Source organism: Coregonus clupeaformis, chromosome 17 (assembly GCF_020615455.1).
Source record: "Coregonus clupeaformis isolate EN_2021a chromosome 17, ASM2061545v1, whole genome shotgun sequence".
In the NCBI taxonomy this organism is placed as follows: domain Eukaryota; kingdom Metazoa; phylum Chordata; class Actinopteri; order Salmoniformes; family Salmonidae; genus Coregonus; species Coregonus clupeaformis.
Genome location: NC_059208.1, coordinates 66,185,384 through 66,201,527, shown reverse-complemented (window position 1 = coordinate 66,201,527; position 16,144 = coordinate 66,185,384). Strand labels below are relative to the sequence as shown.

At 46.7% G+C, this 16,144-nt stretch overlaps 1 protein-coding gene across 1 annotated transcript in view; it reads right to left on the bottom strand.

Annotated features, from left to right (window-relative positions):
- The window catches only part of LOC121584021 (N-terminal EF-hand calcium-binding protein 1-like), a 57,095-nt gene extending 43,877 nt beyond the window's left edge, over positions 1-13,218 (bottom strand). Inside the window, exon 1 of the mRNA XM_041899852.1 lies at positions 12,859-13,218. Coding sequence (XP_041755786.1) covers positions 12,859-12,948 — 90 coding nt within the window. The 5' untranslated portion in view covers positions 12,949-13,218. The remainder of the gene's footprint in view (positions 1-12,858) is intronic.
- Positions 13,219-16,144: the final 2,926 nt, after the last annotated feature.

Sequence of the window (16,144 nt, the reverse complement as noted above, 5' to 3'; positions counted from 1 at the left end):
TGTTCGCTAGGTCGTTCCACCTATTGTCTAGTTAGCTATCCAGGTAGCAACAAGCTAGCTACATTTCGAGTACAGTAGCTACTAACTACCTAACGTTAATGCTTCAGATAATGAGGTTAGAAAAACAGCTGAATGGTAGGCAGCTATCTGGCATAATTACAGGTACTCTTAAGCGTGAAATAACATTGGAAACAACTATCCACAGTTGCTAATAGTTACCAGTAGCTACCCGCTAGCTAGCTAGCTTTATTGGTCCAGGTAGTGGGTTAGCTAGCCTCGTGCTTCACCGGGCTCAGCCGAATACAATACTTACCTACAATAATTACCTACAATAACCTACAATAACGACCTAGATAAACTACCTACAATACCTACCTACAATACCTAACTACAATCTAAATACATGGTTTAAGCTTTACTCAACACCATATAAGCCAAGCTTACCTCCCGCCAGAGAGAGACACAACCGCACCCGACGACCTTCAGCTTCATGACCATGATTGCCAAAATCAACCTACGCTTCTTCTGGCGTTGGATTGTCAAGGATGTGGACAGCTGGGCAAGTGAAATAACATTTTGTTTATCAATTACATGCTATTATATCTGAAATTATTATGATTTGGATGAATGTCATATCAGAGAGCACACAGGGTTTCAATTTGTCACTTTGTGCTTATAGGTCAGTATCTGTCTAGGCTGCCAGAGGTTTGAGAGGGTGAAGACTGTGGCGCCGGAGTTGAAGCCCATCAAAGTTGTTTCACCATGGCACATGATCGGTAAGTGAGTCACAATTCAGATTTTGAATTGATAAGTTGTTTTCTAATGGTTGCTTTATTTGACCACGGCGGAGTTCAATATTATCAAATGTTTGTGTCAGTATCCTTACAAATATGAAACTGTATGACACTGATGCGGGTAAGAAGAAAGTTATCTTCTCTTTAACATTTTAAATGTTAGGGGTGGAACTCATCGGACCCCTTCACGAAATCCAGGAATGGCAACCGCTGGTGTCTGACGGCGACTGATTACTTCACCAAGTGGGTGGAGGCAATACCCATTAAGGTCAGTAAAGGAAGATACCTTCTGTGACACATTAAAAAGGGTGCTTGGAACCAGAAAAAGCGATTTTCATGTTGTATGATACCCATCAAGGATGAGACTGGCGAGGCCACCTCCAAGGCGATGATGGACATCTTCAACACCCACGGTGCTCCTGAGGTCATCTTGAGTGACCGAGGTCGTGAACTTTGGAACAAGGTAATAATATTATTCTGTCACCATATAAATAGCCAGGTGTATTTACTGAAGTGTGATTTTCTTTAGACCAACAAAGCCGTGTTCGAGGACCGGGGGGTGAAGCACCGGGTCTCCGCTGCGTATCATCCACAGACCAACGGTTTGTTTTTGTTTTTTTTACAATTAGTTTTAAATGTTTTCCCATGGTACATAATCAGACAGATTTCAATATCTTCCATTGTCAATAGATATCCCTTTCCTACCCCTTCCTCCAGGTTTGGCTGAACGGACCAACCACACCCTCAAGACTGCCATGGGCAAGTCCCTTGACAGGTACCAGGACCGGTGGGAGGACAAACCGAAGGTAATTCTCTTTGCACACAACAGCAGTGTCCAGGCCTCTACCAAGTACCCGCCCTATCGCCTGCTGTACGGACGGGAGCCGCAGCTGTTGACTGAGGTAAACAATGCAATTGTATATACAATTATATCAAATTATTGCATATACTGCAGTCATTTTTGAATAACATACTTTCAGATCACTGAAACTCCACCTGATGTGGTGGAAGTTGTCAAACCAGATCAGAATGCCTTCGAGGTCTACGTTCAGGCACGGGCTGAGAAGGACGTGGAGGTTTTTGACCAGGTAATTTTTTTTTTTTTGTCTGTTGTTAATTTTTTTTCTGGCCCTCCAAGCGATATGTAAGAGATGTATTTGTAATAATATGAAATATATTTGCATTTATTTATGTTATCAATGAAGGTGAGACTGAACATGGACAAGGTGCAGGAGAAGCAGAAGGAGAGCTAATGGAGGAGAATCAAGAAGGGGACCAAGTGCTTCGACATCCGGGTGAATGACTTGGTTTGGAAGAAGGACGAAAGGAAGGTGAGACCTGGGAAACCTCGCTGCTCTTTGGCTCCTAGCTGGGGTCACCATCTGTTAAGGTGAATATAAAACATCTCAGATAATAACTATTTGAATTTGAAGCTAGTTTTAGTTTTCCTAACACTGACATTGTTCTCTTTATGTCTTCAGGGTTTCCTCGGTGGAAGCCAACAATCATCTCCAGTTGGAGCAGTTGGACGGTCGACCACTGAAATCACTGATGCCCTACAATTCAGTGATTTTATCTCCTGGTTGAGTGTTCTGTTTCCTTTATAATATAATAATAATATGCCATTTAGCAGACGCTTTTATCCAAAGCGATTTCCAGTCATGTGTGCATACATTTTTACGTATGGGTGGTCCCGGGGATTGAACCCACTACCCTGGCGTTACAAGCGCCATGCTCTACCAATTGAGCTACAGAGGACCACATTGTCCCCTTTCCGTGGTGTCTCTCCTGGTTGAGTGTTCTGTTTCCTGTCTGTGGTGTCTCTCCTGGTTGAGTGTTCTGTTTCCTGTCTGTGGTGTCTCTCCTGGTTGAGTGTTCTGTTTCCTGTCTGTGGTGTCTCTCCTGGTTGAGTGTTCTGTTTCCTGTCGGTGGTGTCTCTCCTGGTTGAGTGTTCTGTTTCCTGTCGGTGGTGTCTCTCCTGGTTGAGTGTTCTGTTTCCTGTCGGTGGTGTCTCTCCTGGTTGAGTGTTCTGTTTCCTGTCGGTGGTGTCTCGTCTTTTCCCTGGGGTTCTTTCTCAAGATGTGAAGTTGTAATTTCTGCTATTTGCATGGCATGAGGAATAGCTTAATAAACGCAAAAATATAAACACAACGTAAAGTGTTGGTTCCATGTTTCATGAGCTGAAATAAAAGATCCCAGAAATGTTCCATACGCACAAAAAGCTTATTTCTCTCAAATTGTGTGCACAAATTTGTTTACATCCCTGTTAGTAAACATTTCTCCTTTACCAAGATAATCCATCCACCTGACAGGTGTGGCATATCAAGAAGCTGATTAAACAGCATGATCATTACACAGGTGCACCTTGTGCTGGGGACAATAAAAGGCCACTCTAAAATGTGCAGTTTTGTCACACAACACAATGCCACAGATGTCTCAAGTGTTGAGGAAGCATGCAATTGGCATGCTGACTGCAGGAATGTCCACCAGAGCTGTTGCCAGAGAATTGAATGTTCATTTCTCTACCATAAGCCGCCTCCAACGTAGTTTTAGAGAATTTGGCAGTACGTCCAACCAGCTTCACAACCGCAGACCACGTGTAACCACGCCAGCCCAGAACCTGCACATCGTCTGAGACCAGCCACCTGGACAGCTGATGAAACTGTGGGTTTGCACAACCGAAGAATTTCTGCACAAACTGTCAGAAACCGTCTCTAGGAAGCTCATCTGCGTGCTCATCATCCTGCAGTTTGGGGTCATAACCGACTTCAGTGGGCAAATGCTGACCTTCGATGGCCATTGGCATGCTGAAGAAGTGTGCTCTTCATGGATGAATCCCGGTTTCAACTGTACTGGGCAGATGGCAGACAGCGTGTATGGCATCGTGTGAGCGAGCAGTTTGCTGATGTCAACGTTGTGAACGGAGTGTCCCATGGTGACGGTGGGGTTATGGTATGGGCAGGAATAAGGTACGGACAACGAACACAATTGCATTTTATCAATAGCAATTTGAATGCAGCGATGCCGTGATGAGATCCTGAGGCCCATTGTCGTGCCATTCATCCGCCGCCATCACCTCATATTTCAGCATGATAATGCACGGCCCCATGTCACAAGGATCTGTACACAATTCCTGGATGCTGAAAATGTCCCAGTTCTTCCATGGCCTGCATACTCACCAGACATGTCACCCATTGAGCATGTTTGGGATGCTCTGAGTCGACGTGTACGACAGCATGTTCCAGTTCCCGCCAATATCCAGTAACTTTGCACAGCCATTGAAGAGGTGTGGGACAACATTCCACAGGCCACAATTAACAGCCTGATCAACTCTATGCGAAGTAGATGTGTCATGTTGCATGAGGCAAATGGTCACACCAGATACTGACTGGTTTTCTGATCCACACCCCTACCTTTTTTTTATCTACAGTATCTGTGACCAATAGATGCATATCTGTATTCCCAGTCATGTGAAATCCACAGATTAGGGCCTAATTAATTGATTTCAATTGACTGATTTTCTTCTATGAACTGTAACTCAGTAAAATCTTTGAAATTGTTGCATGTTGCAATTATATTTTTGTTCAGTGTATAAAGACAGGACCTCCTGTGTCTTCAGAGGGAGAGATCCTATGCCTTTATTAATAGTACTGGCCAGTGCTTCATTTGTAAATTGGGAGGTGCCGGAACAAAAAGTGAGCCCTAGATGGGGGTGACCTGGGCAGCTCTGAGGTACCGGAACGTGTAACAGTATTGCTTCCGTCCCTCTCCTCGCCCCTACCTGGGCTTGAACCAGGGACCCTCTGCACACATCGACAACAGTCACCCTCGAAGCACCGTTACCCGTCGCTCCACAAAAGCCGCGGCCTTTGCAGAGCAAAGGGAAACAACTACTTCAAGGTCTCAGAGCGAGTGACGTCACCGATTGAAATGCTACTAGCGCGCACCGCTAACTAGCTAGCCATTTCACACCGGTGTCACGGTTTCGGCCGAGGCTGCTCCTTCTCCTTGTTCGGGCAGACTTCGGCGGTCGTCGTCCCCGGAGTACTAGCTGCCACCGTTCGTTGTGTCTGTGTGTGTTTGGTTTGGTCTGATTTGTTACACCTGTTGCTCATTTCGTCTTGATTATGTGTCCTTTAAGTTCTCGTTGTTTCTGTCTTGTGGTTGTGTGTAGTTGTTCTATGTCAGCAGGTGTTGCCAGTCAGTTTGTGCTCTATGTTATTAGAGAGTCTGCACGTTGTGCGTTTGTTGTACTTTTACGCTGAGTGCGTTTATTTTTCCCTTGTTCAACCGGCTCTGTTTATAGCCGTTGTTTCTGTGGACTTTATTAAAGTGTTTTTGGACTTGCATCTGCATCCTGCAATTGATTCCACACCACACCTACGCCCGGCTTTGACAGAACTACACACCATTCATGGAATCAGCAGGAGCAGCAGCAGCGACCGAGTCATGGGAGGAGGCGCGTCCGCGGGACAGGATGACAGGATAGCCCAGATCACCAACGCATTACAAGGAGTAATGAATACCCTGCATCGCCTGGAGACCAGTTGGGCACCCACGCCTCCTCCCACAGTACCACCAGCACCGGTCAGTCCCTTAGTCCACGCTCCGGAACCCAGTGGGATTCGGCTCTCGCTCCCGAGGGCGTATGATGGTACCGCTGCCGGGTGTCAAGGTTTCCTCCTACAAGTAGAACTCTACCTCGCCACCGTACACCCGGTGCCCTCGGGACACGAGAGCGTTTCCGCCCTCATCTCCTGTCTCACCGGCAAGGCGTTGGAGTGGGCCAACGCCGAATGGAGGAGAATAGACCCCGCGACGATCACCTATGCAGAGTTCTCCCGTAGCTTCAGGGCTGTATTCGACCATCCACCTGAGGGGAAGGCGGCGGGAGAACGTCTATTCTACCTCCGACAGGGGAAGAGGAGCGCACAGGAGTTTGCACTGGAGTTCCGGACTCTAGCGGCAGACGCAGGGTGGAATGAGCGGGCCCTCATAGACCACTTCCGCTGCAGCCTACGGGAGGACGTCCGTCGTGAGTTGGCCTGCAGGGACACCACCCTCACGTTTGACCAGTTAGTTGACATGGCCATTCGCCTCGACACCCTGTTGGCCACCCGCGGACGTCCTGAGTGGGGGTCGTCCATTCCACCCTCCAGCACCTCCGAGCCTAGTCCTATGGAGCTCGGGGGTGCTGGCGCTAGAGAGGAGAGGAGAAGGAGCCCCAGGGGAACCAACCCCTGTACCTACTGTGGCCGTGGAGGACACACTGCGGCCAGGTGCTGGGGGGGGGTCTCCTAGGGGGAGAGACGGCAGGCCACGCTCTGGGGAGTCCCTCCAGGTGAGTAGGCGCCCCACTTACCCAGAGCTCTCTGTTGATCACCTAACTATACCTGTTTGCTTCCCACAGGTTGCACCTCATTCCCAGCATAAGGCGCTAGTAGATTCAGGCGCAGCTGGGAATTTTATAGATCGGCGATTTTGTGCTGAGTTAGGGATTCCCCTCCTTCCAGTCAGTAGTCCCTTCCTTGTACATGCTTTAGATAGCCGTCCGTTGGGATCGGGGTTGATTAGGGAGGTCACAGCTCCACTTAGGATGGGGACGAAGGAGGGTCATGAGGAGACTATTCAGCTATATCTTATAGACTCTCCTGCGTATCCGGTGGTGCTGGGGCTTCCCTGGTTGATTACTCATAATCCCTCTATTTCGTGGCAACAGAGGGCTCTCAAGGAGTGGTCTGTCCAGTGTGTAGGGCGATGTCTGGGCGTTTCCATAGGGGCGACCTCGGTGGAAAGTCCAAACCAACTGCCGGCATTGCACATTCCCCCCGAGTATGATGATTTAGCAATTGTGTTTAGTAAAGCGAAGGCGACGCAATTGCCACCACATAGACAGGGGGATTGTGCGATAGACCTCCAGGTAGGAGCTGCGCTTCCGCGGAGCCATGTGTATCCTCTGTCTCAAGAGGAGAAGAGAGCTATGGAGACTTACATAGCTGAGTCTCTGAGACAGGGATACATACGGCCCTCCACTTCCCCTGCGTCCTCAAGTTTCTTTTTTGTGAAGAAAAAGGATGGAGGTTTGCGCCCGTGTATTGATTACCGCAGTCTCAATCAGATTACTGTGAAATACAGTTATCCACTCCCACTGATTGCGACTATGACGGAGTCTTTACACGGGGCGCGTTTCTTCACAAAATTGGATCTCAGGAGCGCATACAACTTGGTGCGTATTAGGGAGGGAGACGAATGGAAGACAGCATTTAGTACCACCTCGGGTCATTACGAGTATCTCGTCATGCCATACGGGTTAATGAATGCTCCTTCAGTCTTCCAATCCTTCGTTGATGAGATCTTCCGGGATATGCAGGGGCAGGGAGTGGTCGTGTACATTGACGACATTCTAGTGTATTCTTCTACCCGAGCCGAGCATGTAGCCCTGGTGCGCCGAGTATTGAGGAGATTGTTGGAGCATGATCTGTATGTCAAGGCAGAGAAATGTCTGTTTTTCCAGGAGTCTGTCTCCTTTTTGGGTTATCAGTTGTCTGCGTCAGGGGTTAAGATGGAGGTTGACCGTGTGTCGGCCGTGCGTAATTGGCAAACTCCAACTACTGTTAAAGAGGTGCAGCGTTTCTTGGGTTTTGCGAATTACTACAGGAGGTTTATCCGGGGTTTTGGACAGGTGGCAGCTCCCATAACGTCTCTACTAAAGGGAGGTCCGGTGCGCTTGCAGTGGTCTGCTGAGGCGGATAGGGCTTTTGGGAGACTGAAGGACCTGTTTACCTCGGCGCCGGTGTTGGCGCATCCGGATCCCGCACTCCCATTCCAGGTCGAGGTAGACGCGTCTGAAGCCGGTATAGGGGCCGTGCTCTCGCAACGATCTGGCACGCCCTGAAACTCCGCCCCTGTGCTTTTACTCTAAAAAGCTCAGTCCGGCGGAGCGAAATTATGACGTGGGGGACAGGGAGCTGCTAGCCGTGGTCCAGGCCCTAAAGGTGTGGAGGCATTGGCTAGAGGGGGCTCAACACCCTTTCCTCATTTTGACAGACCACCGAAACCTGGAGTACATCCGGGCAGCTAGGAGACTGAACCCTCGCCAGGCTAGGTGGAATATGTTTCTGGCCCGGTTCGTTTTTAAGATCACGTACATCCCTGGGTCCCAGAATGGTAAGGCAGATGCTCTGTCCCGGCGGTATGACACGGAGGAGAGGTCCGTTGAGCCCACGCCCATACTCCCGCCGTCTTGCCTGGTGGCACCGGTGGTGTGGGAGGTCGATTCCGAAATCGAGCGGGCGTTGCGTGCCCGATCCTAGCCCTCCACAGTGTCCTGTGGGTCGGACGTACGTGCCGTTCGAGGTTCGGGATCGACTTATATATTGGGCTCACACGTCACCCTCCTCTGGACATCCAGGGATTGGCCGGACGGTGCACTGCCTTAGCACTAAGTACTGGTGGCCAACGTTAGCCAGGGATGTGAGGGTTTATGTTTCCTCCTGTTCGGTATGTGCCCAGTGTAAGGCACCCAGACATTTGCCCAGGGGGTAAGTTACAACCCCTGCCCGTTCCACAACAACCCTGGTCTCACCTCTCGGTGGATTTCGTTACTGATCTTCCCCTCTCCCAGGGAAATACCACCATCCTGGTCGTTGTGGATCGGTTCTCGAAGGCCTGTCGTCTCCTTCCCATGCCGGGTCTTCCACTGCCCTACAGACCGCTGAGGCACTATTCACTCACGTCTTCCGGCATTACGGGGTACCCGAGGATATAGTGTCTGATCGAGGCCCCCAGTTTACCTCTCGAGTCTGGAGAGCGTTCATGGAGCGCTTGGGGGTCTCGGTGAGCCTTACCTCGGGGTACCACCCGGAGAGCAATGGGCAGGTTGAACGAGTAAACCAGGATGTGGGTAGGTTTCTGAGGTCGTATTGCCAGGGCCGGCCGGAGGAGTGGGCGAGATATGTTCCCTGGGCCGAGATGGCACAGAACTCTCTCCGCCACTCCTCCACTAAACTAACCCCTTTCCAGTGTGTGTTAGGGTACCAGCCGGTTCTGGCACCTTGGCATGAGAGCCAGATCGAGGCCCCTGCGGTGGATGAGTGGGTGCATCTGCAGCGGGCCATCCGTCGACACAAGGCGAGCGCCGATCTCCACCGCAGTGAGGGACCGGTGTACGCACCGGGAGATCGAGTCTGGCTCTCGACCAGAAACCTGCCCCTCTGCCTGCCCTGCCGGAAGCTGGGTCGGCGGTTTGTGGGGCCTTTTAAAGTCCTGAGGAGGTTGAACGAGGTGTGTTACAGATTACAACTTCCTATTGAGTATAAGAATATTAACCCCTCGTTCCATGTGTCTCTCCTCAGGCCGGTGGTAGCTGGTCCACTCCAGGAGTGTGAGATAGCAGAGACTCCTCCGCCCCGCTGGACATCGAGGGGCTCCGGCGTACACAGTTCGGTCCATCCTGGATTTGAGACGCCGGATGGGGGGTCTCCAATATCTCGTGGAGTGGGAGGGGTACGGTCCGGAGGAGCGGTGCTGGGTGCCGAGGAGAGATATCTTAGACCCGTCTCTTCTGACTGAGTTCCATCGTGGTCATCCCACGCGCCCTGCTCCGCGTCCTCCTGGTCGTCCCCGAGGCCGGGTCGGCGCACGGCTGGAGCCGCGCGTCAAGGGGGGTACTGTCACGGTTTCGGCCGAGGCTGCTCCTTCTCCTTGTTCGGGCAGGCTTCGGCGGTCGTCGTCCCCCGAGTACCAGCTGCCACCGTTCGTTGTGTCTGTGTGTGTTTGGTTTGGTCTGATTTGTTACACCTGTTGCTAATTTCGTCTTGATTATGTGTCCTTTAAGTTCTCGTTGTTTCTGTCTTGTGGTTGTGTGTAGTTGTTCTATGTCAGCAGGTGTTGCCAGTCAGTTTGTGCTCTATGTTATTAGAGAGTCCGCACGTTGTGCGTTTGTTGTACTTTTACGCTGAGTGCGTTTATTTTTCCCTTGTTCAACCGGCTCTGTTTCTAGCCGTTGTTTCTGTGGACTTTATTAAAGTGTTTTTGGACTTGCATCTGCATCCTGCAATTGATTCCACACCACACCTACGCCCGGCTTTGACAACCGGTTACAAACGCATGAAAGAAAAATCACTTTCATAATAAAACATTGCTATATATCATCACTTTTGCATACCGTGCCAAAAGCTTTTCTCTCTCTTGTTTTACTTTGTAAAACAATTATCTTCGCTCAATAGGTCTATTTGGAAGTTGATAATTTGGTAGCCTACAAACAGATTAGTCTTCTCTTTTCAGCAGGATATGTGTTTTCCCGCAATTGTATTTGAAATATTGTGAAAGGCCTGTTTTGGCTGACAGCAGTAATTCTATAACTTTGGCATTTCAACTTATCAGGGTCGCTGCGGCACCTCCAGCACCCTTCCCGCGGTTCTTCCCGCGGTTCTTCCCGCGGTTCTTCCCGCGGTTCTTCCCGCGGTTCTCTCGGTTATGATTCTATAAGGAAATGCATTATTAAGTGCAACACTGGAGAGATGACAGTTGCATGCTCATGTCTATCAGAACAGGGAGAGATCACAGAAAGTGAGTCTCATTCTAGTTCTGTGAGAGACAAGGGTTTTTCTCTCACCACAGAAATGGTCACGGGTTGGTCTATATAGGCTACATATATATATATATTTATAGTACATCACGGGGGCCAAGATTCCTGCCATCCAGGCGTTGGTCTATATAGACAGTACATCACTGGGGCCAAGATTCCTGCCATCCAGGCGTTGGTCTATATAGACAGTACATCACTGGGGCCAAGATTCCTGCCATCCAGGCGTTGGTCTATATAGGCTACAATGTTGCGCAAACCATCAACCCGGGCCAGCCCAACACAAATCAATTCTTAGGATATCAGGCACTGTTTTCACATTACGTTTTTTAGGGGGCAGCCAAGAGAATTACAGAGATCAATCCTGCCATCCAGGACCTCTATAATAGGCGTTGTCAGAGGAAGGCCCTAAAAATTGTCAAAGACTCCAGCCACCCAAGTCATAGACTGTTCTCTCTGCTACCGCACGTCAAGCGGTACCGGAACGCCAAGTCTAGGTCCAAAAGGCTCCTTAACAGCTTCTACCCTCAAGCCATAAGACTGCTGAACAATTAATCAAATACACTGCTGCTACTCTCCTGTTTATTATCGATGCATAGTCACTTTACCTACATGTAAAAATTAGCTCAATTACCTCGACTAACCTGTACCCCCGCACAATGACTCAGTACCGGTACTCCCTGTATATAGCCTCATTATTGTTATTTTATTGTGTTACTTTTTTTTACTTTAGTTTATTTAGTAAATATTTTCTTCACTCTATTTTCTTAACTTAATTGTTGGTTAAGGGCTTGTAAGTAAGCGCTTCACGGTAAGGTTGTATTCGGTGCATGTGACAAATAAAATTTGATTTGATTTGAAAATAATGTTTCATGTCACGAGAGGTACCGGATCCTGGCAAATGGGTTCCGGAACAAAACAGTCCAAAACTGAGAGGTGCCAGGATCCGGCTCAAATTAATCATTGGCACTGACATGCATTGTCAATAGTATTGATATTTCAATTCAATATCACTCCTCACCAACTGTCCATTACTAATGACCCCAACTAAGCATGAGGCACCTGTTGTTGCTATTTAATTATACAGACTTTTGATTAAAGCAACACTATCTTTCATCATCAGATGATTGTAAAAAATAATATTTAATCTATAAAACAACATGGATGTATGAGATGTTGGTTACATTATCCAGACTATGCAAATTTACGGGTTGGCTGACAACATCACGAAAATGATGCGCGTCCATCGATGCCGTGCGTTGTTATGATTCTGAATGGTCAGATAGCTAGCAACAATGTCAAGAAACTGCCATGTGGGGAATCCTTGATACCGTGTCTTGTTTTGAGGTGTTTTGACTGATTTCATGTCAATGCTAATATGGCTAAAATTCGCTAGCTCTAGCTAACCAACAACTGTAACAATGTATTTGAGAGACAACAAGTGCTCATTGTCCAAATGTATTTATGCTTTCAATAAATATTGGAGATGAAATATAGTTGAGATGTTAACAATTGAAGCCAACCCTGTCTATTTTGGCCCATAGTTGTGCACCTTCTGTTTTGTTGCTAAATAACCAACCTGTCTATAGCCTACAAAATATGTTCATTATTTATATAGCAAGACAAATACATTATAAAGATCCGTAAGGATTCCATGTGAAATCAATTCAGCTAATTGGTGCAGCAATTATTGGTGGGAATGTGTTAAGAAGTGGTAACACCAAATTATGGTCAAACAACTATGACGCACTCAACATGTGACGTATTAACGGGAAACGGGAAAGGGTTGTAAAGGTCAACTTTGTCTCCCTCCCAAATGGCACCCTATTCCCTACATCGTGCACTACTTTTGGTCAAATGTGGTGCACTATATAGGGAATAGGGTAGCATTTGGAAATCACACCTTGTCACATTAATTTCGCTTTATAACAGTGTGTGAACTGAACATGTCTGGAGGTAGCCAGCCAGGCCAGCAGACGGACCCTGTGGGGTTTTTACATTTACAGACACACAGTAGTGTAATAAAACATGCAAAAGCATTAATCTATGTGTTACATAATATATGGTATTGAATAGATATAGTGTAAGGATACATAAATAAACGTAGACATGCGCGGAATATATATGTGGCGATAAAAAATGAATCTTTGAGTTACATAAGATAAAGTAGCTAGCCTATAAATGACACATCATAGCCCAAGAAGGACGGATGAAAATCTTATTGACATTTGCCAATCAAATAAAATGCACTTGTCCTGCTTAAATTAAGAGAGTTATGTAAATCAGTTTAAAAAATAATGAATCTAATTAGCCTATCGAAAAGTACTTTGAAACTTGGCAAAACTGATAGGCATTCCGTTTTCCCTGTCGATTAACTATAGCCTATGGTCTCACAGTCACAGCATCAAGGGAATTACGTTAACAATGCAAATTGTTCTGGATAAAGACTGCATTCCTCAAGTCATACATACTACTTACATCCAGAAATATGGACATTCCTTTTTTCAATTCCACTGGAGTGGTGGCTTCATCCGAAAGCAACTGCACCTCCTCAGAAGAACAATCCATTTTACAGGTGATATTTTTGATTGTTGACAATAAACTAGTTGTGTTCAGTTGAATGAATCTGGTCTAAAAGTCAACACAAACGACCGAAAGATCCGCTGATATGATCAGACAGAATTCATGCCACCGCTGATGCTGTGCGTTTAAACTGGCGCTGCGTTCTGCAGGTTGGTGCTGCGATGCGCGTCTCGATAGAAGCTGCAGCGGGAAGGAAGGACGTTTTTTTCCGCCAATTGTTCGTTTAAAAGGCGCAAGATGGTGATGGTGAGCAGTGTGCTGCTGATACAATGTTTCAGTATGTCGCTTGCATCCCATTGACGATAATTATTGATGTTTAATAATTGTAGGCCTATTAGTGTATATTTCAACAAGTCATAATAGGCCGGCCATTGTGGATCCTAATTAGTGTAACTGTGGAATTACGTAACGTTACATATTTAATTTCACAATGGAGCAAATGCTAATGTTATTTGATAGTGATGAGAGTAAATGTCATCTTACAAATATTATTTAGAAATGTAGCCTACCCTATTTAGGTGAATGATAAAATATATTTAGCAAGCCTGTATTTTGTGAGGTGATTTAGTAATAAGGACCAGGTGGCCTGAAACAGGTTGTGATCTGACAAATATATAAACATAATCTATAGGCCTCGTGACTTTTCTTAGAACAGTCTTACCTCTTCATATTTTTTCCAGACACATTTTACATTAGTAGTCTATGCATTTACATTGTAATTATTGAGTTATTAGACAGAGGGAACAGGAGGCCATCATTTGAGACCATCACAAGAAAAACCATCCCTTATTTTATACAGAGTTCCTCCTCTGTGATTTGAAACTAGATATTCCGGAGCAACACGACTGACTGTTGGGAGGCATCGAGAACGCAGAGGAAATGTGAACACTGTAAATAAGGCTGTACAACAGCGCACTCTAGTGGAGTTTTAATATCACCCACACAAACATAAATTCCACAGATCGTACCACAGTAAACAGACCATTTACATTTTTTTAAAAATCACTTTTCACAAGCATGTGGAACATTTGAACAATTCTTAGTAAAAACAGATCATCAAAAAGGCAGTTGTTTCAAAACTCTAAGCATATTTTTCAATTTACTAAGTACAACACACAAAATCATCAAATCAAATTTTATTGGTCACATGCGCCGAATACAACAGGTGCAGACATTACAGTGAAATGCTTACTTACAGCCCTTAACCAACAGTGCATTTATTTTTAACAAAAAAAGTAAAAATAAAACAACAACAAAAAAAGTGTTGAGAAAAAAAAGAGCAGAAGTAAAATAAAATAACAGTAGGGAGGCTATATATACAGGGGGGTACCGTTGCAGTCAATGTGCGGGGGCACCGGCTAGTTGAGGTAGTTGAGGTAATATGTACATGTGGGTAGAGTTAAAGTGACTATGCATAAATAATTAACAAAGTAGCAGCAGCGTAAAAAGGATGGGGTGGGGGGGCAGTGCAAATAGTCCGGGTAGCCATGATTAGCTGTTCAGGAGTCTTATGGCTTGGGGGTAGAAGCTGTTGAGAAGCCTTTTGGACCTAGACTTGGCACTCCGGTACCGCTTGCCGTGCGGTAGCAAAGAGAACAGTCTATGACTAGGCTGGCTGGTGTCTTTGACAATTTTGAGGGCCTTCCTCTGACATACAGTCACTTTCTCACCAAACTGAATCAGTTTAATCTAGAAATACATGTTTCACATTGCAATACATGGTCATATAAAGTGATTGCCTATCACAAAGCAATGCTCTGAATGCAGGAATCGTGGTCACAGGCAGGCAATGGTCATACACAGGTAGGCAAACAGGCAGGAGAATCAAAACTAGGACTGAAGGCTAAAACTGGTTCTCACAAACAAGCTAGGAAAAGGCTTAGTAGAGTCAAAACGAACAATACCTCACAAGGCACAAACAGAAAGAACTGAACTAAATAAGGAGCTGATGAGACCAGGTGAGTAACTAACACAGGTGAAATCAATGAACAAAAATGAAAGAAACAGGGCTACGTTCAAGAACACAAAGAAACAGGGCTACGTTCAAGAACACAAAGAAACAGGGCTACGTTCAAGAACACAAAGAAACAGGGCTACGTTCAAGAACACAAAGAAACAGGGCTATGTTCAAGAACACAAAGAAACAGGGCTACGTTCAAGAACACAAAGAAACAGGGCTACGTTCAAGAACACAAAGAAACAGGGCTACGTTCAAGAACACAAGGTGGACTAAGAAAACAAATACAGAACCTTACAGTGTCCTCCGGAAACCCATACAGACGGAACACCTGCTGGAACATACACTCAGCCAATTCCATGGCGTTAGGTAAATAAGGAAGAGGAACCAGACGACACATTTTTGAAAAACGGTCTACTACAGGGTTCTTCAATCCTGGTCCTGGAGGGCCGAAACACCTCTGTTTTTCATCCTCTCCTTCTAATCAGGGGCTAATTCAGACCTGGGAAAACCAGGTGAGTGCAATTAACTACCAGGTAGAAATAAAAAACAGAAGTGTTTCGGCCCTCCAGGACCAGGATTGAAGAACCCTGGTCTACTATGACAAGGATGGTGGTGTTACCAGAGGATTCAGGAAGGTCTGTGATGAAGTCAACAGCTATGTGGGACCAGGGTCTGTGAGGGATGGTAAAGGTTGAAGCTTACCGGAAGGGAGATGACGAGGGCTTTTGGTTTGGGCGCAGACTGGACAGGAGAGTACGTAATCCCTGACGTCGGATGTCAGTGAAGACCACCAGAACTTACGGGCTAGAAGTTCGGTGGTTCGTGTAATGCCCGGATGTCCTGACCCCAAGGACGTGTGACACCATTGCATCAGTTGGTGTCTAACAGCTGCTGGTACGTAACTCTTCCCAGCTGGTGTCTCAGGAGGAGCCGGGTCTGAGGTTAGGGCTTCCTGTATGGCAGAGAACCTCCCACTGTACCAGTCCCATAATGCAAGAGGAAAGAAGAATGGGTGTAGGGTCTGAGTTACTGGTCGGAAGGTCAAACTGGCGGGAGAGAGCATCAGCTTTTACTTTTTCTTTTCAGGGATGTAAGTAACATGAAAATGGAAGCGTGTGAAGAAGAGAGCCCAGCGGTCTGGAGTTTAACCTCTTGGCCCCTCTGATATATTCCAGATTACGATGATCTGTTAGGACGAGAAAGGGATGTTGTGCGCCCTCC